Here is a 27,507-nt window from a genome sequence, read left to right as displayed (position 1 = left end):
ATGTAAAATTGTGGCAGTGCTGTTTTTGCAAAGAACGAAAATGGAATATATAATGTCTTAATTGAACGTGAGTGATTCACATATTTATTGATCTTGTATTTCACAACAGATAATGGCAACATAATTTTTTTTTACTAATGAATAAAAAAATTAACACATTTTTATTTATTTTGAAGGGGTTGGTTATGTTACAATAAATAGATCGATATGTTCTTGCTCGACTGAGCAGGGCTGATTCTTGCTGGTGACGTCCAGGTTTGTCAGCGACTGTTGCGTTCACAAAATACCGGATAGATCAATCTTATAATAGATCAACGTCGCTAAAATGGAGAGTAGCGAGTTGTATTGCTAATAAATACTATTAATTAGTTATTTTAACACATATTATTCAATTTAAATGTATTTAAAAGCTGTTATTTGGTTTACAAAGTTTTATTTTGGGTGGGAGTATTGGAAAAACTACAACCACTGAATGCACCAAAATTATAGCCACAGCCAGCAAAATACAGCTGATTAGCCTGCAAGCTACCAAAAATGGAGAAACGCTATGCGCGTTTGGTTTAGGGGTCGAATCTGAAACGGCGTGAAACTGTTACATTCAATGGAAGTTCCGTTGTTAGTATGACACATAAAATTAATTTTTGGACAAGACCTCGGCGCACGTCTATTTTTATGTCGTGGCACCTCAAGGAATATCCGTGTGAGCACAAAGAAATCCAGGTCAGATAAGCTTCCTTACAATTATTCTATAGTTTTTAATTATTCCGTTCAAATATTTCAATTCGTTTATCTGTCACTTCCATTTAAAGTACGCTGTAAACTTTTTTTTGCCAAACAGTGTGTTTACCAGCTGCTGCTGTCGTTTTTTTAATGGCCTAAAAAGGAACTACAGTTTGAAAGTAAAAACATTTTAATGCTGAATTTACATAATTCTAGCGGCAGACCCTTTATGTATGAATTATTACGTTCATGCAATTTTCTGTTATATACTTTGGGCTGCTTTCCTTGAGCCCTTATCTTGAGTATGGGTCATGACTCATGTTTAACCAAAAGCTATGAACAGGGGCGGCCTTAGGCTTTTCGTGGCCCTAAACAAGATTTTGTTTGTGGCCCTATTCAGTTTTTAATATTACTCGTGTAACACACAAAGTTAGGGGTTCTTAACCTTTTTGACTTCGGGCCCCAACTTTTCAAGTTCATAGGAGTCCGGGACTCACTCAAATATTAACCCAAAATGTATTATTGTGTGAATGTTCCAAATCATTCACATATGGTTTTCTACACCAAAATTCATCTTTATTATCTTCAACTTCTTCTTCTCCAGATTTTGGCGCGCTCTACCTTCCACATTTTTCACCCGATTCAAACCGTTCCAACTTCAAACTGTTCAGCCTATTTGGCAATCGTCGGCTTTCCCTTGACAAATTCCAAAAATTCCCAGATTTCCCAGAATTCCCGGTTTTCCGGGACATTTTTCCCATTCTAAATTAATTGCCCGTTTTTCAAACTTCCACATTTTTCATCCGATTCAAACCATTCCACCTTCAACACATTCCACCGTCCTGGGAATTCAAAGCACTTTTTTTCCAAGTTCAAAAAAATTCCAGGATTTTCCAGAATTCCTGGTTTTCCAAAGCCCTATTGCCACCCTTTTTTCTGGTGACTACTCCTTCCACATTTTTCAACCTTCCACCGTCCAAACATTCCTCTTGATCAGGACAAAAAACAAAGTTGTTTTTTGAACTGGAAAACTATGCCGAAATTCCAGGAATTCCGTAATACCATTTCTCAATTCAACATGTTACTACATCAACATTTCTCAACCGATTTGAAAAATTTCAACACCAACCATATCAACTCATTCAGACCATTTAAGGTTTTTTACCATTTTCAGAAAAAAATCCCGCTTTTCCCAAAAATTTGGGATTTTTGGGAAATTCCCATTGAAATCAATGAGACATTCTTCAAAGTTCCACAACTCCCACATTTTTCATCTGATTCCAACTTCTAAAATATTCAGCCTGTTTGGGAATTGTGTGCTCTACTTCAACAATTCCAAAAAAAAATCCAGGATTTCAGTTAAACTTCAGCATTGAAGCATTCACACGCAATTCCTTCAGGAATTGCCTCATCTCGTCTTACTGTTGATTTTAATCATATTCAATAACTATATCTAACCTACTTACAGTTTGACAGGACAAACATTGATAAATGATATGAAACCATGTGGTACACTGAATTTCCACTGAATGCGGATCCCCATCGTCGTTCTTTCTGGTTCCGTCGCAGTGGAATAGCGCAGACTTTTACGGGATCTCGAGAATTTGTGCTTAATCACGTGGCAAGGGATGTAGTAATAAAGCGAACCACAAAACGTTTATTCTGCCCTTCCAGAGAAACAAAAGCAAATAAACTCAGTCCTGCTACCTTTTTTTTTTTTTGCAGAAAAGGGAAGGAAGTCCCGGTATTGATTAAAATGACCAAAATACGATACATATTGTACATATTGCATATTGTTATGAATGGGCCTGTTAATACATTATATTTAGACTTGCATTATGTATATGAAACATTTATGGAGTGTTTTGAAGTTGTTTTAGAGGGCTTTGAAGGCTACAACACTGACTCCCATTAGCCGCATCTTGCAAGCGTTTTTATCATCTTTAAAATAAAAAAATAAGACATGTGTTCTTGTCTTAATCATATTTTTTGCGCTTAAGGAACTTTTCAATGACTGTACCTCCAGACTTCTTTTGTTTGTTTAAGATTGTCATTACTGCCACAAGTGGTGGAAAAGTGTATCACAACCGCTGCGACCCATCCGGACCTCAGCTGAAAAACGTGGTTTTTGGCAGGTTTTTAGGGTATGCTTGCGGTTCAACATGAGCCCTGTGGTTAAGAAACACTACGCTAGGGGTTATTGTCCATTGCCACATCAAGTTTGCGGCTTGTTAAGGTGACTGTGAGAGTGTTATTTCATGTCTAGAAGGATTTTGTAATGTTGAAAAAATGTACTTAAAAAGTCAACAGTTTTTATATGCTCCCCACTAGCTATATAGAAATATTCACTTTATAAATAACAGTTCCTATGGCCCGGAAATGTATTTACCAGGGCCAGCCCTAGAACCAATTAAAAGAGTTCACTGAATTACTCTTGGCGACCAAAAGTAGAGCTATGAAGGCCATAATGTGTGCATAGGAATACCAACAAAAATGTAGTTGAAGTGCGATTATTATTATATTTTATGATAATAGTATTTTACAAGTTGAATTCAAGCCAATATGTTCAATAGTCATGTGTTTATATTACAGAAAATGTCCAAAGTTTATATTAAAAGGTAAAAAAAAAAGTGTTTGGTATCTACCTACCACCGTGAAGCCAGTTCAAAACTGCTATGCCACAAACTAAACAAAATAAATGGGCAAAAACTAAGAAAAAAACAAATATTCTTTCGACATTATATCTTTGAGGAAAATGTTCGGCTATAATATAAACTTTAATAATATGGTCGTTTTAGAAATACGGTCGTAAATCTGTCATAATGATGGCGTTTGAAGCGATGCTAAAATCTGCAATGATCTCTTTGGACTTTTGAATGGACGTGGTCGCGACACTGCCAAACCGAGCTTAAGCTATTACAAAGGACATGTTGACTCACCGCTAAAGAGAGATTTAGCAGGGACAAAATATAATTGTGTTCATGGGGCAATTCAGTCCATCAAAGTAGAACAGGCAAAAACCTGCAGCGGATAATGATCACGGTAGTGATCATACTGCAGAAGTGACCGGTCGCCATAAATATGTGCATAGAGTTTTTGGCTATAAAGCTATTCATCATATCATGATAAATCATATTTATCAAAACTTGACATGTTTTACAATGTCGATAGAAGCAGCATCATATGTATTCCTATGGAATTGGCGATTTATTTAGTGTCCTAATTTCTCAGTGTTCCACTTTCTGACCTCTACAGGCTTTGTGTCAAAATGGATGTTGACTACAGCTCTGCAGATGTGTCAGCTCCTGCTCTCTCAAACACATCTATTGATGTAGAGCTCGAGGATGCCGTGATCAAATATGAGGTGACTGCAGATTCTCAGGTGGAGGATGTGGATGAGTACCACCTGATGGAGCCTCCTCCTTTAGACTGGAAGTCAGATTCCTCCACTGAGGCGGGCTCAGCAGAAGATCCCGAAGACCCCAGCTTCCTCACTCCTACTGGAAATGAAGAAGAGGCCAGCTCAGGTGATGCTGACGCATCTCGCACTGTGGTTTCGGCAGATTCCAACCAGGTACATGATGAGCTGGAAGTGGATGATGTTGAGGAAGATGGCGATACCCTTGAGGAGAAAACATCCGCAGATGTGGAGGAGGAGGCTGCTAATCGAACACAAGGCGATGAAGACCACACTTGTATCCAAACCCTGCTCAGCCAACTACAGATGATCGAGGAAGAGCATAAGCCGAATCCCGGAACGCTGCCTTGCTTTGATGGACATCAACAATCTGATCTTGAGGCATGCTCTTCATCATCACCCTTAACAGACGACAGCACTGAAACCACCGGGTTGCTTTTTTCGGAAAGCCACCAGAGAGACGTACTGGGACTGCTGCAGTGCACAGCCATTAACGCTCCACATCATTCTGGCTGCCTCCCCCACACGGGGGAAGTGGACGCTGTTGTTTCGATATCCTACAACCAGGAGGACGTCCCCAGGTTTTGGGGTCATTATGGCAATGGTCAAGAGCAGAGACAACGGGCCGACTCCGCTGCCTCGCTCCCTGACGATGAGTTACCTGAGCAGGTGTGGATGAAACTGGGAGAAGAGGCACCAGGGAAGGAAGCTGCTTCAGCAGAAAGTGATGAGGTTGGTACAATAAATTATGATAGAGGGAAAATCTTTTTCAGTAGCTTTGAAGTAGGGCTGGGTAGTATACCGGTATTGCAGTTAATACCAGTATATTTCAGAAAGAGATATACATTTGAGACGATACCACCATACCGTGGGAAGCACGGTGGCACAGGGGTTAGTGCATGTGCCTCACAGTACGAAGGTCCTGAGTAGTGCTCGGTTCAATCCCAGGCTCGGGATCTTTCTGTGTGGAGTTTGCATGTTCTCCCCGTGACTGCGTGGGTTCCCTCCGGGTACTCCGGCTTCCTCCCACTTCCAAAGACATGCACCTGGGGATAGGTTGATTGGCAACACTAAATTGGCCCTATGTTGTGAGTGTGAATGTTGTCTGTCTATCTGTGTTGGCCCTGCGATGAGGTGGCGACTTCTCCAGGGTGTACCCCGCCTTCTGCCCAATCGCAGCTGAGATAGGCTCCAGCACCCCCCGCGACCGCAAAAGGGACAAGCGGTACAAAATGGATGGATGGACCACCATACCGGTATCTTTGGATGTGCCTTTGTCACGGCCGTTTGCGGTCGCTGCGGCGCATTGGCATTATAGGTGAGAAAGTGTTCAGCGCAGGAAGGGTCTGGCACGCCTTCGGAGTCGCTACCTCACATTGCCGAAAAAGACCCCCAACCACATTCGCCTTCGTGCATAGCCGTTGTGCCTGCACCGTAGCTCTGGTGACTGACGGGGGCGAGTGGCGACTACTCTTTATTAACCAGAGGTAACACAAGCCGGTGAAAAGATTCAACAGAACAGCCGTCAGAGCCAACAAACTGCCACTGCAAAAGCTAACAAATACAGTTTAGCTGCAACCCTCGCTCGCTGAGCAACAGACACCACCTTTTAAAGACACACACACACACACACATACACACACACACACACACACACACACGCACGCTGCTCTCATAAACTTCTCTCAACTGCATATGACATGTATTTAAAGTTTTCTACGTAAAGCATTAATTACTCTCTCTAATAATTAATTACATTTATTAAAGAGTAATTCCATTAGTAATTGCATTACTTTTGTGGTTAAGTGACAAGAAAAGTAATTATATTGAATTACTTTTTAAAAGCAATTTTCGGAAGACTGGTAGTAAGAATAATATAGTGTCGAGTTTAAACTAAACACTTGGCATGTTTTAAATACTAATATGTATACCATAATTCGGCCTAAAAATACAGCGATATCTGTTTTTGTCTATATCGCCCAGCTCTACATTAAGGTAATGTGTGCCCTTTAGTAGGATTGCGATATAAATTATATCAATTTGGCCGACACTGAAGCTTTTAATATCGTTTAGGGATGTGCCGATCGATCAACCAACGATAAGTATTGGCCGATTTTTGTGAAAATGTATGTGATCACCATTGTTGATTAATTTTATTGCCGATATCCTCCGCTGGCATTGTATTAATTGTTCCTCACCCAGCTGACCAGCAGCTCACAGCTAATTATGCGTCTCCATACACACTATGGAGCGGCTCGTTTAAGCTAATAGTAATTAACTCCATTACATCAGATAAACTATTTTCTTTGTATCTTAAGCATTATTATCATTAGTTTAAATATAGTGTTGATATTGTTAAACTGTCAAAAGCATTCATCATAATACATTTGGTTGGTATCGGTATTGGACGATCTCACTCATGGATGATCGGAATCGGCAGCATAAAACCCTGATCGGACCGTCCCTACTATCATAATTTTGTGATAATGCAGGTTGATAGCTGTGATTTTCAAATTTGACAGCAACAAGCGAACAAACGCACTCAATTCAACGCACTACAGCATCCTTGCTAGCGGCTAACGTCCATCCACAGTGTTAAGTCACTTCTAAGTCAGCTAACCCCACCTCCATGCCGCCTAATAAACAATGTTTCTTACAAGTACCATTATCACTGGAGAATGAAGATTAGCTAAACATGCTACACTAAGCACTGTTGGAGCATATGCTGATCGCAAACTAAAGCTTTTGAATGAAAAACAAAGGATCGATACAAATATCGCCAGTAAGAATACCGAGTACATTATTATTATATGGTCGATACTACAGAGGTTAGATTAATATTTTTCCATTATAAATAAATCTTTGGTCGTTTTTTTGTTATTTTTTACAAACTCGGGAAATAAGTCCAGGGGTACTTGAAGGGCAAAAAACGAATTATTTAAATCTGAACCAACAATAGTAAGTCATTTTAATGTTTAATTAATATTGTTACACCACCAATCTGTGTTAATGTCTGAGTATGATTGTGGACAAAAATTTTATCTTTCAATGACCTTGAAAATGTTATGTATGAGCATTGGTATGACCAGTACTGCCCCTGTAACTACTTGGTATTGGATCGATATCCAAATTTGTAGTATTGCTCAAAACTTATGTAAAGTGGTCAAACAACAGAAAAATAAGGGCTTATTACATTGTAACAAAAGTAAAGTTCAAACCAGATTACAACAGAAAGTAACCAGTTATTGATTAATATTTAATAGCAATTAGATTAATAATAGTTTAAACAAAAGAATGGCACCGCATATGTCAGCAACCAATTTAGGAGCCTCTGTAGCCCTTTCTTAAATTGTTCTGTTATTGTTTTTGTACCAATATTTGGTGATATGTATAGTTTTCACAGTGAGGCTACAATACAGTATATGATGCAATATAGATGTTAGGCATTTCTTGTCATGTGTTGTTTTACCGACCGGTACGTAACACGATCTTCTGTTTTTGTCGATTTTTTTAATGTTCTGATTTGCAATACCATAGCATTGAAAGAGGTTGTACAAGTACACTCTTTTGAACTTGACTGCAAATCAGACCTGAGATCAAATACAGTACATTACTTCATTTTACTATGTACCGGTACATCATATTAGAATTGACTGTGGCTGCGCCAAAAGCTGAACAAAACCCAGAAAAAATGAACTGATACCTAATTTTGTCGCCATACAGAACGATCAGCCTTCATATAAAGACGGTAAGTCATATTTTATTTTTCTGATTTATAGAAAGAAGGTCAGTGATAGGTTATTGTACTTTTATCTACCAGTACCTGGTCCTTGTGACCCTGAAGATCTTCTAGATGGAGTCATATTTGGTGCTAAATACTTGGGCTCCACCCAGATCAAATCAGAGAAGCACCCATCTACTAACGCCCGTATGGTCCAGGCTCAAGAGGCAGTGGACCGTATTAAGGTAAACTCCACTGACATCACACGTTGACATTTGTGTTTGATGATGTAGACCACAGGTCTCAAACTCAACTTTCTATTTTAATTGGCCCGCCTGCAAAAGTCTGGAAATAATGTGTCAAATCTTTCTTGATTAATATGTTTTAATTTGGATAGAAAATAATGTAGGGTAATGCAAGCTATTCCAAACTTTTTTTTTGGTCATTTAAATTATTTTCTAATTAAATTTTTACACTAGCTTATTAAAATATCTGCTTGTCACTTTGACTTCTGATTCCAAAGCAAGTTTTCCATCAGTTTGTTGGTAAACAATAATAATAATCAAATGAAGGGGAAATTGAGTAATATGGATGTACTGTAACAATTAGAAAAATGAAAATGATCACGTTTATCATTATTATCACAGTATTGCTGAATGTGCTCAAAAAGTATTTTAACCAACTTTTATTCTAATTAATGTGTCTTGTAATGTTGTTCAGTATCGGTACTGGTACCGATATGTATTTCGATACTTTTCAAAAATAAAGAGCACCCAAAAAAATGTGAGTGTTGGCTTTATTTTAACAGAAAATCTCCTGATACATTAAACATACATTTATTAAAATTGAAATTAAAATGAGAAGATATTAAACATACTGGGCTTTTCTTGTTGCACTTAAAAGAACACTTTACAATTTTACATATTACTTTAAGACAAATACAATAAATAGTAAATACTAAAAAATATATTATGGCTAAAATTAAACAAATAAGACCTGTAGCAGGTGAAACACACATTTTTATAGATAAAATACAAATTGTAGGAATTTGTTACGAAATGTAGTCAATTCACTTGCACTTGTTTATGCTATGTGGGTGGTTTTGACTCAGCTAATATGCTAATAAGTGGCAACGGGGCAACAAGTTGTCTGCGGCGTCTATGTATCTATATCAGTGTTTTTCAACCTTTTTTGAGCCTATGCACATTTTTTTTTTCATTAAAAAAATCCAGAGACACACCACCAGCAGAACATGTTAAACAATTTAACTCAGTAGCTTATATTGACAATATAAAGTAATTCTCATCAAATACCTGACGCAATTGTTTGATATGAATTCAAACCATAACCATAATCACTGCGTAATTGTCTTGTCTTGTCTAAAAGTAGGCCTACAAAGCATTTAGCTACCTGCTGCCACCTTTTGATATAGAAGAGTATTAAATGGTTACTTTGCCGATCTCTCTACAGCATACATTATTTGAGAATTATAATTATTGGTCTCCAATATATATTTTTTAGAGACATGAAATTCCATCATTTCCCGCAGCACACCAGCTAGTATCTCAGGGTACACCAGTGTGCTGCGGCACCGTGGTTGAAAAACACTGATCTAAATGAGCAGAACAGGGGAGTAGTTAACTACATTCTTACCTGTCTGTCTTTAAACTCCTTGTGCAGGTCTGGATGCTTGCCCTTTAAATGTTTGGCAAGGCATGTTTTAAAGCACCGCTTGCAGAGCTGCACTACCTTGTTTATAGCTTCCCCTTTATCATTGGTTTTGAAGCCATTTCTGCCAGTCTCCACACTGTTTGCGCTTGTATGCACTCTGTGTGTGCTGACTCAGTCAACATGCGCCTCGGCTCGTATTACCAGCAACGTCAACGCAGCATGAGCATCAAAAAAAAGTACCAGTATTTTTTTAAAGGCAGTATAATACCTTTTTAAATTAATTATTGCTGCTTTCTTTTATTAGTACCGGTATACCGTACAGCCCTTAGTGTCTTGTATATCAACCAATACCGTATTTTTCGGAGTATAAGTCGCACCGGAGTATAAGTCGCACCTGCTGAAAATGCATAATAAAGAAGGAAAAAAACATTATGCAACTTTCATAAACTATGAAAAAAACTGTGACTTATAGTCCGAAAAATACGGTACATGATAGCATTTAAGCTAGCTAACAATTAGCATGTTTTTTATTTATTTATTTATTTTATAAACTTTTATTTATATCATTCAACATTTACAAACAAGCATATGAGCAATAACAATCAAAACAAGTACAAAAACAATACACAATTAGCATGTTAGCTGCTTCTCTTTGGAATAAGCAACACCACTTTAGGTACCGGTATTTTATTGCTATTTATTATTATACATCCCTATCAGTCCCCCCAGGTTTTTGCAGGCTTTTTTTTGTGATTGTTACGGCCTAAAATGCCTGATTTCTCTGCAATATTTACAAAAAGTTGCAGCAAAACCACCTCTGGTGATGCAGGGAGACATTTAATTGTGAATGAAAAACATATATATATGTTAATATGATTAGTGTATGATTAGATAATATTACATTTAAAATGCATGCAACTGTTTAGATTAGATTGAGATTTAGTTCATATAAAAGGGACAATACATACTAAATAAAAATTTGACATGTAAAAATGTGTGATTATAGCCAATGGCTAATTTCCATCTCTTGTCCCTTGGCAAATTGATGTTACAATTAAGACAAATACAATTGCAATTGCATGTAGTATGTGCAATTTTTCTGTCAACATTTTAAAAAAACGTATCCATTTAGTCCAAAGGGTGAATAAAGTGCTTTATTGACGCACTGTACCGGGGCGCTAAGTGTTCTCATCACCAGATCGGGAATTGGTGGATAGGCCGGATGTGACCACATATATGGGGTTGACACTTCTGGGTCAAAGTTGTTCAGGGTAGTAATTTGATAAAAAACTCACCGGCTCAGAACTACCGCACTCTCGCCTCATTATCTTGACTGCCACAGCACATTATTCCAGGCTTTCGCGGGCCACGTAAAACAATGTAGAGGGCCAGATCTGGCACCCGGGTTTTGAGTTGGACACATGTGGGTTAGGCAGTTGTGTTGCATTTGGGTACTGCTAAGAAAATTAGATTTTTTTAAATGTCAACAATTGGCCAAAATGTGTGGGGGAATTCAGGGATTGGCAATTATTTAGATGAATTGGTTGAATTTGCGTGAAATGGCGCAATTGCAACATTGCGAAATCCTGAGTAATATCATGAAGCGGCCCTCTGAGGCCTTACAAAACTGCGATGTGGCCATCAATGAGAATGAGTTTGACAAAACAGCTTTTAGCAGTTACACTCCTTTGATTAATTTATTCTGGTTTGTTTCAGGCCCCAGATGGCGAGTCCCAACCCATGACAGAAGTGGATCTTTTTATCTCCACTCAGAGGATCAAAGTTCTGTCTGCTGATACGCAGGTGGGATTTTCTAGAAGAATGTTGCAACAGTCTTCCACCTGTCACAAGCACGTCTTTTAAATACTTTCTTTAAAATCTATCCTCCATAATTACACTAGGGTTATTTTGGTTCTTTTTTTATCTAAAAGTACACAAACACTTTTCATTTTAATCTTTAGATACAATGATCACTGACAATGGCATGAACTTCTCCTGTATAAAATAAATGAAGATAGAAATAAACACTCACATTAAACAATCTTTTGAGCCAATTCTAATTCGCTAAAGAGTAACAGTTACTTTTCAACTATTCAAGATCATCATTGTCAAATGCTTACAAGTTTGTCTATACAGTCAATCGTAAGCTTTAATAAATACATTAACAAACATTAAATTAGACTTGCTGATACCTGCAGAAACCCTGTAACATCATCAAAGCTTACCTTCATGTATTCTCACACAAGGGCTAACATTTGGGAACCAGGATGCAGTGATAGAAGAAAGATAAAAATATGATTAATCTGATTAATCTACTACGGCGAGGCGAAGTTGGTAGAGTGGCCGTGCCAGCAATCGGAGGGTTGCTGGTTACTGGGGTTCAATCCCCACCTTCTACCATCCTAGTCACGTCCGTTGTGTCCTTGAGCAAGACACTTCACCCTTGCTCCTGTTGGCTGCTGGTTAGCGCCTTGCATGGCAGCTCCCGCCATCAGTGTGTGAATGTGTGTGTGAATGTGGAAATACTGTCAAAGCGCTTTGAGTACCTTGAAGGTAGAAAAGCGCTATACAAGTATAACCTATTTATCATTTATTTATTTACTTGTGGCAGCATTGGATAAAGTTATGTTTTAAGTTTCACTTTTGCATCTCGTAGCTACATAGCACATAAATGTGGAGTGTTCAAGGAATCGTGATAAAAGTTTGAAACAATACTATTTTTTAAAGACCTAACCCCCAGTTGATGCACTAATGATAATACAAAAATGATGGATTATTATGATCATTATTATCCACTGATAATTGCTTGTGGGCAAACAAACCCATGATACAAATATCAAAAATATGTTTTCTCTCACCACATGCAGTGTACCATTTGTATGTCACATAACATTACACTAAGACCTTCAGCGATTGTTTTTTTTAACAGTTATTTGGAATTTTGGACCGTTAAAAACCTTTTGAGAAAAGTGTTTGTTGGTGAAATTTCTAAAATTTTTAGGTATATTCTTATCTTTTACATTTTTAAAACTTATATGATGAGGTGGCGACTTGTCCAGGGTGTACCCCGCCTTCCGCCCGATTGTAGCTGAGATAGGCTCCAGCGCCCCCCGCGGCCCCGAAGGGAATAAGCGGTAGAAAATGGATGGATTGATGGATACGTTTTTTAGAGAAATGCTTTGATATGTTGTTATTATTATTAATAGTACTTTCAATAATTTTTTTGGCAACAACTAAGTTTTTGGGAGATTTTAGCTTTATAAAGGATATTTCAACAAGTAAACAATACAGTAGGTATTTTATTTTGATATATTTAATGGTCTGTATTCTAGTAAATTTTGCAGAGATGAGATATGTCAGTATCAATATATTAGGCACAGGGGCAGCACGGTGAAACATGGGTTAGTGCTGGTTCCTCACAATAAGAAGGTCCTTGGTTCGATAACTGGGCTCGGGGTCTTTCTGTGTGGAGTTTGCATGTTCTCCCCGTGACTGCGGAAGTTTCCTCTGGATAGTCCGGCTTCCTCCCACCTCCAAAGACATGCACCTGGGGATAGGTCGATTGGCAACACTAAATTGGCCCTAGTGTGTGAGTGTGAATGTTGTCTGTCTATCTGTTGGCCCTGCAATGAGATGGCAACTTGTCCAGGATGTACCCCGCCTTACATCCGAGTGCGGAAGGTTCTAGCACCCCGCGACCCCAAGAGGGACAGGCAAGGAAAATTGGAAGTGAAAAACAGTGGTGGTCAACCGAGCCAAAATAGTACACAAGGGGCCTAGATCTTTCTGCAAAAAGCAGATGCGAGCAAAAAATCAAAGATTGCAATGGAATAGATCCATCTACTTTATCAAAAAAATATTTTTCGGGTGATGTCAAGGATTATTCGTTAGTGGAGTTCCTCGACATATCAAACAATTTTGTGTTCCAGACGTCATTTTACACGACAAACTAGATTAAAACTTTGAAAAGCATGGAGATCTACAACTTCTTTGTGTGTGACTGCGTCAAGGAAATTGGTATCAAGATTCTCCCGGATAAATATGTATTGTTTTTGCTCGAGTACGGTTGCATTTCATGATTTACCTTTGCATCTACCGCCATGTTTGTTGCCTTGTTGTTGTTGCATGTGCTGTTTACAATTACGCGTGATTTTCCCCTTTTTATCGAAATATAACTATAGATTTAAACATTGTGTATGTGCTGAAATCTTCATTTATGATCGCTGCCTTTGATAGAAGCTCTTTTAGGTATCGCTCACATTTGTTTTTTTCATTGAGACTCGCCTTGTTGGTACTTCTCGAAACACTCGCAGCAAAAATGTGTTTCAAGAAATATAAATAATATCAAGATAATACCTAAATGGGAAATATTCAACATTCAAAGTATATCAAACAAACCTTTAACAAAGTGGTCACTGCAGACTTCTGCATTCTTTCACTCTGCTCCCTTGGACTGGAGTGCATGCCACTTTTCTCGTTGACTTTTGTAAAATCTTGCACTCTTCCGCCTTTCTTGATTACATCTCGAGGAAATCTGAGGAAACGTTGATCCTTTTATTGATTGAACGGTTCGTACAGCCGAAAAGAACACAAGCATAGAGTATCTTTCCTCGAGAAAGGCTAAATGGCGCCTAGTACCCATTGAGAACAGATGCTGGCTTGACCACCACGCATATTTAATGAGCCAGACGTGACATCATATAAATCCAAGAAATCCTACATTACTAGCTAACCTCTACTTTGCACAACGAAGTGAAGTGAAACTTGACTGATTTATAATTACCGGTATGTGAATAATGACACGTATGATTTTAAAACTCACATTCTAGCTACTTCATGTTAAATTTGTCGGCGCTATTCTGTAAAAACAAGAAACATACTAATTGTGTGTATGTGGGGGAATGAGGTTAAGTTTAGGGTTGTGTAGGGGCCCTTCAGTAGTTTAATAATAACAATAAATATGTAAAGATAAAGACTAAAATAGGGCCACAAATTCCTCCTATGCCCTACAAATGTGTCTGAATATAATAAACGAAATATACAAAATACCCTGATGACATTAAAATTAATCATACTCAAATTAATTTAATTAGACCCGAAAGGGATAAGCGGTAGAAAATGGATGGCTAGGATTTAAGTCCATTTTCAATCAACCGTTAAGTTAATGTTTAGTTTAAATCAAAACTAAAAAGTAGAGAGTTTTAGCAGAAGAACGGAAATAGTTTTTTTTACTTTTAATATTGTAGTGATTTTCAGGTCTGCAGAGAGTTTGAAGAGATAACGTTTTAAACATGCTTGACCTCCATGTGACGTGTGTCCACCCAGGAAGCCATGATGGATCACGCTTTACAGATGATTTCTTACATCGCAGACATTGGCGAGATTGTTGTCCTGATGGCACGCAGGAAGCGTAAAGGCCAAGAAAGCCCTGCTGCCGCCGCTGCCTCCTCCTCCTCCTCTTCCAAGGCTCAGAAGTGCCTAATGGTCTGCCACGTCTTCTCTTCTGAGGATGTGAGTGGAATGGAAACACTTTGCACGGCAGGAGTTTCTCTCATTTCTTATCTCTACTAGTCAGCTGTTTAACATAAAAATTATTAATTTTCTGATGGTTGATAAATGACGCATTATCCATGTAGGAAAACTTTAGATTTAGTTTCCTTCCACCATCGCAGTCCACTTTTTGGGATCAAAGTGAAGCAATAAAGCAGCAGCTAGAGTTGTGTGAAAAAAAGCGTGCTCTGTGTCAAAGTAATACTTCACAATTTTTCAGACAAGAGTCATCAAAATAACACTGTCCTTCCATTCATAACTTGTTACATACATAGCCTTCTATTTAGTAAGCGGGCTGACAAACTAGCACTAATGGTACGCTGCTTTATTCACTTGCACCTTGCCAGTTGTATACTGTACTTGACCATCAAAGGAGACCTATGATGATTTGAATCTACATTAAAAACACTTCAATGTGGTCTATATCGGGTTCTTCCACGTTTTCTGAGCCAAAGAACTCTAAACTGATGGACTATTTATATACCTGGTATGAAATTATGATTGTATTTTATATTAAACTGGTCTTAAAGATACCTAAATATGGTGCAATACTAATGATATTCAAATACGAAACAACCATTGTGTTGCTCATAGCTAGCTGGCGCAGCGCTTTAATTGCCAGCTGGCAACTAGCGCTTTAATTGCCAGCTGGCAACTAGCGTGTTAATCACTAGCTGGCGATCAGTGCGCTAATCACTAGCTGACAACTCACAGGTTAATCCCAAGCTGGCACCTGGCGCGTTTATCACTAGCTGTAAACTAGCATGCGAATTGCGAGCTGGCAACTCGAGCGCTAATCACTAGCAAAAACTAGTGCTCTAATCGCTAGCTGGAAAATGGAGCGATTAACACTAGTTGACCACTAGCACGCTTAACACTAGCTGACAACCAATGCGCTTATCACAAGCTGGCAACTGGCATGTTAATCGCTAGTTTTCAGCTAGCGATAGCTGGCAACTAGGAAGTTTTTTGCTAGCTGTCAACTATTGCGCTAATCGCTAGCTGACAATGACAGCGTCAATCACTAGCTATCTAAAGGCATGTGAGATGTTGGCAAAAACGCAACGTTTTTGAACGTTCATTTTCATGTCAAAATATCACTCCTGCATTTTTTTTATGGAATATTAAAAAAAAAAAGATCTAAACAAATGTATCATTAGCTTCAGCTGCAGGTACTCTCTGTTGCTCTTGCCTTAACATCGCAGTGAGTTGCAGAACGGGGAGAAGATCACAGACACCAAAGCAAGCTGGCGAGTTAGCACAATTAGCATGATCAAGCTGGCTTACTTGTGGTTGACTCCGTTCGTTCTCCAAGCCACAGTGTTGACAGCTATCGGCGCGAACAGCCCCTTTCCGACGGTATAACATATGTGGGGGTTTGTTGGCCGGATCGTGGCGTATTAGACGTAAAAGAAACGTGCAGAACTATTAAAAGAATAATAATAAACTGTGAAGTATGAGCAATAATAGTATGGGCTGCTTGCAATGCAGCTAGCAATTAGCATACCAGTTGCCAGCTAGCGATTAGGGTTCAAGTTGCCAGCGAGTGATTAACTCTGTAGTTGTCAGCTGGTGATTAGCTGGCTATTTGCCAGCTAGCTATTATTGGCACTACCTGCTGTTATTTAACTATCTTGGTATTGCATAAAAACAAGGTACCTTTATGACTAGTTTAATATAAAGTACAATTTTCACAAGATACCTGAATTTAAGTAGGGGGGGTCCCCACTCTATCAGTTTGGGATCCGTGGCCTGGGCAACATTGAAGACCCACATTAACATTGTAATTACTTAATCAACATAATTTGGATCAGCTCCAGTTGTACTCCCTCATTGCTAACACGCAAAAGTAGATTGTCTGCCTCAAATATAAACTCGTTGTTTTTGGTATTCCTCTTTTTAGGCTCAGATCATAGCTCAAGCTATTGGCCAGGCATTCGGAGTGGCCTACCAGCAGTTCCTTCAGGCCAGTGGCATCAAGGCCAGTGATTTGCAGCCTGGCGAGTACAGCGACTACTTGGAAAGTCAGGAGCTCTACAATGGAGATCTGGCCCACTTCTCTGACTCCCAGAACATCAGAGATGTAAGTGGAATAATTGAGACGATGGGGCTAAATTGCTGCTTTTTACCATTAGTCCTTTGCTTTACAAGCTTTATTTTTGTCCGCTGAATCCTGAAAGTAGAGTGGAACGTTTCAGGATACCAATCCATTTGTATAGACTTGGGGGGAAGTAAATTCCCCCCAAAAATACAATAAACATAGGAATAATATGTAACATCATCTTATTAAAATATGTTCTACATTCTTAAAGTACAACATTAACACTAAAGTCTCTGCCTTTCAACAAGTTTGTTTTATTAGTCATCATACCCATTAGCTGCTACTTTAAAATTTCAAAAATGCTTTTTAACATGTAGCGCATTAAGGGAATACACACATTCACACATGACAGACAACACCACGTTGACAATAAAACCACAGCTCCACATTACTTGCATACAATCGTTATGCTACTACAGGATGACACAATAGCCATAAAAATAAAAATGTGTTTACAAAACAAAAGGTGCAAATTATTTGCACGCAACATAGACCAAAAATAGACCAAAGGACAATGAAATAAATATTATTCTTGTGTAAATACACTATAATGCCAAAAGTATTTGGCCACCCATCCAAATGATCAGAATCAGGTGTCCTGTACAACCCTAGTATGTACATTCTAAGGTTTATGCTCACACATTTTTTTACATTCCACGCACACTTTTATAAATGAGGCCCCAAGTGCGTATGAGGTGTGTTTAGAAGCCGAGGACATCGACTGTACAAGTTGGAAGTTGGAAAGACAAAGTCTTGTTCTATTGTAATGTGATTAAGAGCGAGGGCGAAGAGGTAGCGCCAAATCAATTTGTGGTGGTCTAAATGTATTCCTGGCGGCCCGCGCAAATAAATGAATGTAAGGGCAACACTGACATGAACGGGCGCGGCCACCGCTGCTGCCCACTGCTCCCCTCACCTCCAAGGGGGTGATCAAGGGTGATGGGTCAAATGCAGAGAATAATTTTGCCACACCTAGTGTGTGTGTGTGTGTGTGTGTGTGTGTGTGTGTGTGTGTATGTGTGTGTGTGTGTGTGTGTGTGTGTGTGTGTGACAATCATTGGTACTTAAAAAACTTAATAAGAATGCTCTGTTTCTGTGTATCAGATTACCATCACCAAGGTTCCAGGAGATATTTTGGGGTTGGCGATAGTGGAGTCGGGCTGGGGCTCTATCCTGCCCACAGTAATGGTGGCCAACCTCCTTCACGGAGGCCCTGCTGAGCGCTGTGGAGAGCTCAGCATCGGTGATCGCATCATGTCCGTCAACAGCACCAGCATGGTGGGTCTGCCCATCACCACCTGCCAGAACATCATCCGGGTAAGAGGACGACTCCATTTTAAAAAGTTATACATACAAAATTCTCATAATTACCTGAATTTTAGATCTTGGATTTCATGCAGCATGAGGATACATTTTTATTGATTAGATTGGACTTTTAGTTCTGTTTCCCCAGGAAGTTTTGTACTGTGTGATAGATATATATATATATCTAAGACTGCGTACCCAAGAATACAATTTATATTAACAGTGTTTTCATGTAAGTTTAAAGGATTTTATTTCACTGACAATATACATAAATACATTTTGTGTTTGTCTCAGGACTTGAAAAGCCAGAAGTATGTTAAGCTCAGTATTGTCCACTGTCCTCCCGTAACCATGGCGATTATCAGGCGACCAGATCCCAAGTTTCAGCTGGGTTTCAGTGTGGAAGACGGCATTGTAAGTCCACTTTGTTTTTATTTTTTTTATTTAAATAGTTTGCTTGGATAGGATCCAGGGATGGGCAATAAGGCCTTAAATTTAAATCGCATTATATACACTGCAAAAAGTCAGTGTTCAAAAACAAGAAAAACAAATACAAAAATTAGGGGTATTTTATATGAACTAAGCAAAATTATCTGCCAATAGAACAAGAAAATTCGGCTTGTCAAGACTTTCCAAAACAAGTAAAATTAGCTAACCTCAATGAACCCAAATATACCTTAAAATAAGTATTTTCTCACTAATAACAAGTGCACTTTTCTTGGTAGACAAAAAAAAGAGATCTTTTTGCTCAATATGTTGAAAAATATTCTTAATCAAGTAAATGCTAGTGCCATTATCTTGACATAATGATATGCGCTCGGCATCATGATTTTTCTTTTTTCAGGCTTGAAGTAAGAAATTATTACTTTTAAAAAAGTAGTTTTATACTTGTGAGTGTTAATGACACAGCTTTGCAACAGTTGATATTCTAGTTTCAAGCACGTTTTACTCAATATAGGTCATAAAATCTCAGCAACAAGCTGTAATATCTAAGTGATATAATTTAGGACCAAAAACCTTAAAACAAGTAAAAGACTAACATAAAATCTGCTTAGTGAGAAGAATTATCTTATCAGACAGAAAATAAGCAAATATCACCCTTATTTGCGATATTCAATCTTACTTAGATTTCAGTTTTTGCAGTGTACCGCAGCCTCCTGTAATAACGGTATATATCACAATATATTTTCGATATGTAAATTCAAAACAGGTTACAAATGCTCCTAATTTAGCTGCTGACGTATATGGTAACGTAGTGCGTCATTTCCGGTTGTATTATTTTATTAAAGATAATTATGTGCTTTCTAATTTACTGGTAATATCTGGTTGATTTTTGTTGTTACTTGGTTCTATCTACACTTCTGTTCAAATGTAAAAAGCACGTATTCTTCTGTTGTTTGGATATTTTACTTTAGTTTTGGTAGTGCTGACGGCAGAAACGATTTAAATTCGGTCACGGTAGTGCTCTGTAGTCATACCGTCAACGTCATTGCACCTGCCTGCATTAGAACTGCAAATTAACTGAGCTGCGGGAGGATGACCTCCGGGTGGGGAGTTGAGCACTGGCTAACAAGCGCACGTTTTGTATTAAAGACACATTACGAACACAGTTGGACACTAACATTGTATTAATAATATAACGAAACTGAGTCATCAACACAATCATCTTTGTCTGGGCACCTACTTCCGTGGTATGCCATCCATCCATCCATCTTCTTCTGCTTATTCAAAGTCGGGTCGCGGGGGCAGCAGCCTAAGCAGAGAAGCCCAGACTTCCCTCGCCCCGACTACCCTGTCCAGCTCTTCTCGAGAGATCCCGGGGCGTTCCCAGGCGAGCTGGAAGACATAATTTCTCCATCACGTCCTGGGTCTTCCCCATGGCCTCCTACCGGTCAAACGTTCCCTGAACACCTGGGGTTATTCTGACCTCCGTGTTGTGAGACATAACAAAGCGAACGGCGTAAACTTTCAGCGAAAATGTTTGTTGAAAATCGTATGAAAAGCGGAGGTTACAAAAACCGAGGTGCCTCTGCGCTTGCTTTTATTTGCATCAATTAGTTTTTCAAATGAAACATATCCTCTTCTTCCTCAGATCTGCAGTCTAATGCGGGGTGGTATTGCAGAAAGAGGAGGCATCCGAGTTGGACATCGCATCATTGAAATTAACGGGCAGAGTGTTGTTGCCACACCACACGACAAGATTATTCACATTCTAACTAATGCTGTTGGAGAGGTGAGGGAAAAAAATCCACTCACAGTCAGTTTCACTCTTGAGGTTATGGAAATCAGGGTTTTTTTCCTCTCTATTTACAGATTCACTTAAAGACCATGCCGGCCTCCACATACAGGCTCTTAACAGGACAAGAACAACCAGTATTTCTTTGACTCAAGGAACTGCTCAGTGTTTTCTAATCTACAAACATTTGCCAAACCCATAAGATACTATGCAACTGATCACACACAGCATAACCACTGTCAAGTACAACAATGTAGCATAGTCACCAAATCAAATTCCTTGTGTGTTTTAAACATACTTGGCCAATAAAGCGGATGCTGATTCTGATGACCACATATTTACAAACCCTTGTGCACCCCTAGGGTCCAAAACAAGTATTACAAGAGTTCCTTATATGATATTGGAGGGTTAGTGGTCTGAAATTTCTTCAGGGAGTTTCTTATACACAGTCTTGGTCAAAAGTTTACATACACCTGTAAAGAACATAATGTCATGGCTGTCTTGAGTTCCCAATCATTTCTACAATTCTTATTTTTTTTGTGATAGAGTGATTGGAGCACATACTTGTTGGTCACAAAAAACATTCATGAAGTTTGATTATTTTATGAATTTATTATGGGTCTACTGAAAATGTGACCAAATCTGCTGGGTCAAAAGTATACATACAGCGATGTTAATATTTGGTTACATGTCCCTTAGCAAGTTTCACTGCAATAAGGCGCTTTTGGTAGCCATCCACAAGCTTCTGGCAAGCTTCTGGTTGAATTTTTGACCACTCCTCTTGACAAAATTGGTGCAGTTCAGCTACATTTATTGGTTTTCTGACATGGACTTGTTTCTTCAGCATTGTCAACATAATAATAATAATAACTGGGATTTATATAGTGCTTTTCTAAGTATGTTCTCTGGGGTTTAACTCAGGGCTTTGGGAAGGCCATTCTAAAACCTTAATTCTAGCCTGATTTAGCCATTCCTTTACCACTTTTGACGTGTGTTTGGGGTCATTGTCCTGTTGGATCACCCAACTGCGCCCAAGACCCAACCTCTAGGCTGATTATTTTAGGTTGTCCTGAAGAATTTGGAGTTAATCCTCCTTTTCATTGTCCCATTTACTCTCTGTAAAGCACCAGTTCCATTGGCAGCAAAACAGGTCCAGAGCATAATACTACCACCAACATGCTTGACGGTAGGATTGATGTTCCTCACCTTTTCTCCTCCAAACATATTGCTGTTTATTGTGGCCAAACAGCTCAATTTTTATTTCATCTGACCTCAGAACTTTTCTCCAGAAGGTCTTATTTTTGTCCATGTGATCAGCAACAAACCTTAGATGAGCCTTAAGGTGTCGCTTCTGGAGCAAGGGCTTCCTTCTTGCATGGTAACCTCTCAGTCCATGGCGATGCAAAACACGTTTGACTTTGGACACTGACACCTGTGTTCCAGCAGCTTCCAATTCATAGCAGACCTGCTTTTTGGTGGTTGTCGGTTGACTCTTGATCATCCTGACCAATTTTCTCTCAGCAGCAGGTGATAGCTTGCGTTTTCTTCCTGATCTTGGCAGTGACAAAACTGTGCCATGCACTTTATACTTATGAACAATTGTCTGCACAGTTGCTCTTGGGACCTTAAGCTGCTTTGAAATGGCTCCAAGTGACTTTCCTGACTTGTTCAAGTCAATGATTCCTTTTTTCAGATCTGTGCTGAGTTCTTTTGCCTTTCCCATTGTCGCGTTTGTAAGCGAGTCCAATGACTGCATCACATGAGCCCTTTTTAAATGGACTCAGAGAAGTTAACAGGTGACGTCAATCATAATCACTCACATGAAGTTAAGAGGCCATGCCATGAAGCTAATTTGATTTGATTGTAACTTTTCTACATCACCAAAATAGACCCATAATAAATTCATAAAAGAAACAAACTTCATGAATGTTTTTTGTGACAAACAAGTACCGGTATGTGCTCCAGTCACTCTATCACAATAAAATAAGAGTAGAAGAAATTATTGGAAACTCAAGACAGCCATGACATTATGTCCTTCACAAGTGTATGTAAACTTTTGAGCACGACTGTATATATGCAATCACATTGTGTTTTTGACTGCAACATTTTTTAGAATAGGATGTAAACATTAACTATACACGCTTTCTCTTAAGACCGCTTTTGGCTCTATTGACGCCCCTGGTCGCTGCTATTTTTTTTTAACAGACTGTAATCTTGATAGATTACTTTGCTTTTTTTTATGAAAACCAAATTGATGTGTGTTGTAATTGCACTCCTTAACCACCTGATGGTGCCAGAAAAACATGAGTATAATTCTCAGAGCTTTGATGAGCTATTAAACGCTGAAATGCAAATGAACATATTTGGCAGTTATATATAACATTTTATATGTTGTCCTGCCTGTTTTCTCTTTTCATTTAGCTCAGTAGCCACTGTAAAAATAATCTTTTTTTGTTACTACCATAACAAAATCATTGTCATGATTTCATTTGACCTATTCAAGGCTGTAATCACCCAACCTCAAATATTCCATTCTGCAACTTATTTTTTAAAGTATTTCATATTTTGCATTTTACTATTATAAAAAACAGTTGTTGTTTAGTTGTTGGTTTTTTTTACAAAAAAAAAAGGGCCATAAAACAAAAATAATTGACATTTCAAATCAATAGCTGGATCTGAAGTAGGTAAAATATTTCAAGTGTTGAAAGTAACAGAAAATATTTATGCATTGCTGACTTATGATACTTTAATGAGCGTGTATTCCTTTTAGATCCTAAGAGTAAGTGTGTATGGTCAATCTTAAGGTTGCACAAGGGTTAAAGGTAAATTGATTTATATTGCTCAGTTTGTAACTGTTTGCTATGTAACAATAATGCAAGTAGCCTAGAAGCCATGGTGCATATTGTAGATGTTTTACATGTTTTTTGTTTTTTACATTGCATTTCATAAGGTTTTTTTTTTGTCTTCCTGCTTGTAAGCATCTTGTGTGCCTGACCTGAAAGTGCTCACAGAGGAGATGTAAAAGTACGGGTGTACTCCAAGTCTCTCACTTTGTCACTTGAATGCACGTTCAAGCGACACCATGGTTTCATTCATACAATACCTACCTGACGCTGCTTGGCGGTAGTAAAAATGCACATTTAAAGATGACTGGTATTTGACAAGAGACTTCTATGTTTTCAAATTGAATTGCAGTTTTGTGCAATTTAAGCTGGTGTGTAAAATATCCTCCTGTTATTTGGTAACATACCCATGATAATGTATCACAGCTCTATACATTTACAGAATAATGCTCAATTTGGCAGACATGGTCATTGATATGTTTATATATTTCCAGTTGTAAAAGCTTGGTGGTGTACAACTGCACTTTATGATACTAAAAGCTTTCTAATGTTTTGGTCATCTTTAGTGACAACTACAAACACAATAATACATTTTTTTATTTAATACCTGTCTCGTATTGAGTGTCAGTATTACATGAATGTGTTGTTTATGCAAATGTGGTGCAGTTACATTACCTTTTAGATATAATTTGAAAGAAGAGCGACATTTTTTTTCTGTTATTGGAGACAAAAAATAATTTAAAAAAATTCACCACTGTATATATATATATATATATATTTGTTTTTTGGCATTTAACTCCTTTTTTTTTAAAGCTTCTCTGGTAAAACATGTGCAATATAAGTGCATTAACAGAGTTTCCGGGGGGAAGCAGCTCTGGTTGATCTGCACATCCGGCCCGTCAAAGCTTTGCATTTGGCCCGCCGAATATCACCCAAATAGGCTTGGTGAAACCATCCAAACGAGGGTTGTTCATGTATGCAGTACTTCCGCCACCACGCAGGGGCGAAAGCGAGACATAAAATGTCAAAATCAAGCAGCAGTGGGTGAGTAGAACAACACTTTGATTGATTGGAACTTTTATTAGTAGATTGCACAGTACAGTACATATTCCGTACAATTGACCACTAAATGGTCAACTTGTTTAAGTCGGGGGTTTACGTTAATCAATTCATGGTATGAGACGACTCATTAAAACCAAAAATGGCACTATCAACCCTGAAAAAAATCTAAATATTTTTTTGACAATGACTGGACAACAATGTATGAATGTATTGAAAGTGCTGAATTCATAATGTATTTTGTATATGTGGCCGTGTTTCTTTTTGTCTGAATAACTGGCGATCAAAGCTTGTTTAAGACATGGAGCAATGAATTTGAACAGTAGAGGGTTGTAGTAGTAGTTTATTCTGTGAATGTCCATCCATCCATTTTCTACCGCTTGTCCCAATTTAGTGTTGCCAGTCAGCCTATCCCCAGGTGCATGTCTTTGGAGGTGGGAGGAAGCCGGGATTAATACAGAACCTTCGTTTTTATAATGTAAAATAAATGGACATTATTCATGTAAAATACACAATGGACGTTATACTTTTGTAACGTTTATTTTATGTTTAAATTTTCAGTCCTACAAACCTAAATGAAAGAAGAAATGTAAAGAAATGAAACTGAGAAATGAAAAGAATTCAAAGAAGGAACATCAATCATCAACACAACTTCTGGAGCTTCTGTTTCATGCCGTTAACTATCTGTCTAGCTGCACATGCTGGAAACGAGTTATGAGGGCTAATGAATAATGAGGAATAATGAATTTATTGATAGTAACGTGTGAAAGCCAATGTCTTTACTTTGTAATTCAGCAGATGCAGTCTCAAAGGAATTTAAACTTTGGAGGCACTTTTTGATGAAACATTCAAATTTCGATGTCTGTCCCCTGAGCCCTTGGGCTCCTGAAACTGCGGCCCTCTTCATTATGTAGTTGAATAGCCCTGATTTAAATTGACATGAATGTGTTCATAGCCTTTCTGATCACGTGCCCCCCACTAGTGGCTGAATAGAGTGTTTGTTTATGCCAGGAGCCAACGTAATGTTGCTTCTGTTGTAACAATCTAAAGCTTGAAAACAACTATTGTCTATGTTGTCATTTTCTTAATGTAGCTTATTTAGTTTGATCTTTTGCAGTCAATCAAATTCCCTATATTTGATAATAAATAAATAGTTAGTGGGAATATTCCGATCAGTGATATATGCTGCCGATTACGATACCGATCATCCATGAGTGAGATTGGCTGATACCAATCACATGTACTAACTGTACATGTTTCATGGTGAGTGCTATTGACAGTTTAAACAATATCCACACAATATTTCAACTATTTCCGTATTCTCTTTCATTACATACAAATGTTTGAGCAAAACAAAGTCAATAGTACACAATAACTACACAAAAGCAAAAACCTCTATCGACTACTCTTTTTAAACCCGTTGGTTTTTAACTTCAGTCCTCTGTGTCCAAGAAGTTAGTTATTCTTTGAGTTTGTAAACAATAACAAAAAAAATCATTTCTGCGCAACTCAAAATATCGACCTTATCACTCTAGTATCGATCATATGCTGATACTACTCCCGGTATCAACACTACCAATTTATGGATGGATGCACCCTCCTATTGCATGTTGTGTACTGACTGAAACAATGCTGACACACCAACAGTTGTTATCCTCTCTCACTTCTTATCAATCTACTTTTTAATTTCCTGTTATTATCTGCTTACTTTCTGCAGTAACGTGCTTCCATCTACACAACTTAAACTTTACGGAGCACTTATTTCTTCTGTTGTTTAAAGCTATCTTAGCGGTTAGCTTAGCTATTAGCATGCCGGTTCCTGGCTTGCTTTCTCTGTGTGTAACATGTTTGGAGTTGTCCTCCAGTGATAATAATACTTGATAATGATTTTTGAATTTAAATACTAAGAAATGCAGTTTTTTTTTCCATAATAGAGGTGATTATTTTTAGCTTAGGGGAGGGGCTCCACACTGTGTATAGACATAATTAGCTACCAGCATTTCAGCCGGGGGACTTAAAATAAAAACATTATTAGCCAGAGATCAGCGTTTGTGATCAGCGTTTAAAGGCATTATTCGTCATTGGCAATCACGTACTTTTTCAAGAAAATCGGCCAATATTGATCAGTGGTTGATTGATCGACACATTGCAACTATTAAGAGCAGGGGTGTACATACTTTTCCACTGCCAGCCACACACTGAAAAATCAAAGCATGACAGTCAATTTTGAATATATATATATTTTTTTAATTTCATTTATGGTTTTCATTTTTTTAACCTTAGGGCTCCCTTCAAGTTTGGTTCCAGGGACCAAGAAGGGTCTTAGTCATAAAAATGTTTGAAACAAGTCATGTGTTGGGGTATTTTCAACGCTTAAATCTGGAGATCAACTTCAGATCTATCTGTTGATATAAAGTTTTTTTTTTTTTTTTACGTTTATTGCCTTTTTTGTTTAAGAAAACCCATTTTTGTAATGGCAAAAACACACAATATGCAACATGTTCAAGGTAGAATAATTAATGTGAAGTAATTTGAGCCCTAAATAAATAATCACTAATCAATAATTCACAACATTGACTTTGATTCATTATAATTTTTTGAGCAATGGCAGTTAAAAAAAAAAAATCTGACTAAAATTCTGAGGGGACCAAAAGGGTCCATGCACTCATAAAAGTATAAACGATAAGTCATTCATTATTTTTCATTTTCTTTTAACTTTCAATGCTCAAATCTCTAGATAAACTTCAGATCCATCCGTCGATTACATGTTTTTTATTCTTTTTAATGTTTTTAATTTTATTCCTATGCCTACTTTGATTTTCTATGACAAACACACAAAACATGCAATACTTTCTCCAAAATATATTTTAAAGTGGAACATTT

General features: G+C 38.0%; 1 protein-coding gene across 1 annotated transcript; it reads left to right on the top strand.

The window, feature by feature from the left end:
• The first annotated feature begins 483 nt into the window (after positions 1 to 483).
• Positions 484 to 21,049, top strand: LOC133616525 (amyloid-beta A4 precursor protein-binding family A member 3). The gene is made up of 11 exons (XM_061975904.2): positions 484 to 720; positions 3,976 to 4,870; positions 7,862 to 7,886; positions 7,959 to 8,104; positions 11,247 to 11,333; positions 14,856 to 15,041; positions 16,984 to 17,163; positions 18,286 to 18,498; positions 18,781 to 18,900; positions 20,579 to 20,719; positions 20,800 to 21,049. Exons 2-11 carry the CDS (start codon positions 3,989 to 3,991, stop codon positions 20,869 to 20,871), a joined length of 2,052 nt encoding a protein of 683 aa, XP_061831888.2. The 5' UTR covers positions 484 to 720; positions 3,976 to 3,988; the 3' UTR covers positions 20,872 to 21,049.
• The last annotated feature ends 6,458 nt before the right edge of the window (positions 21,050 to 27,507 follow it).

This window comes from Nerophis lumbriciformis, linkage group LG14, assembly GCF_033978685.3.
Source record: "Nerophis lumbriciformis linkage group LG14, RoL_Nlum_v2.1, whole genome shotgun sequence".
Classification (NCBI taxonomy): Eukaryota; Metazoa; Chordata; class Actinopteri; order Syngnathiformes; family Syngnathidae; genus Nerophis; species Nerophis lumbriciformis.
This window is presented reverse-complemented; position numbering and strand designations above follow the sequence as displayed.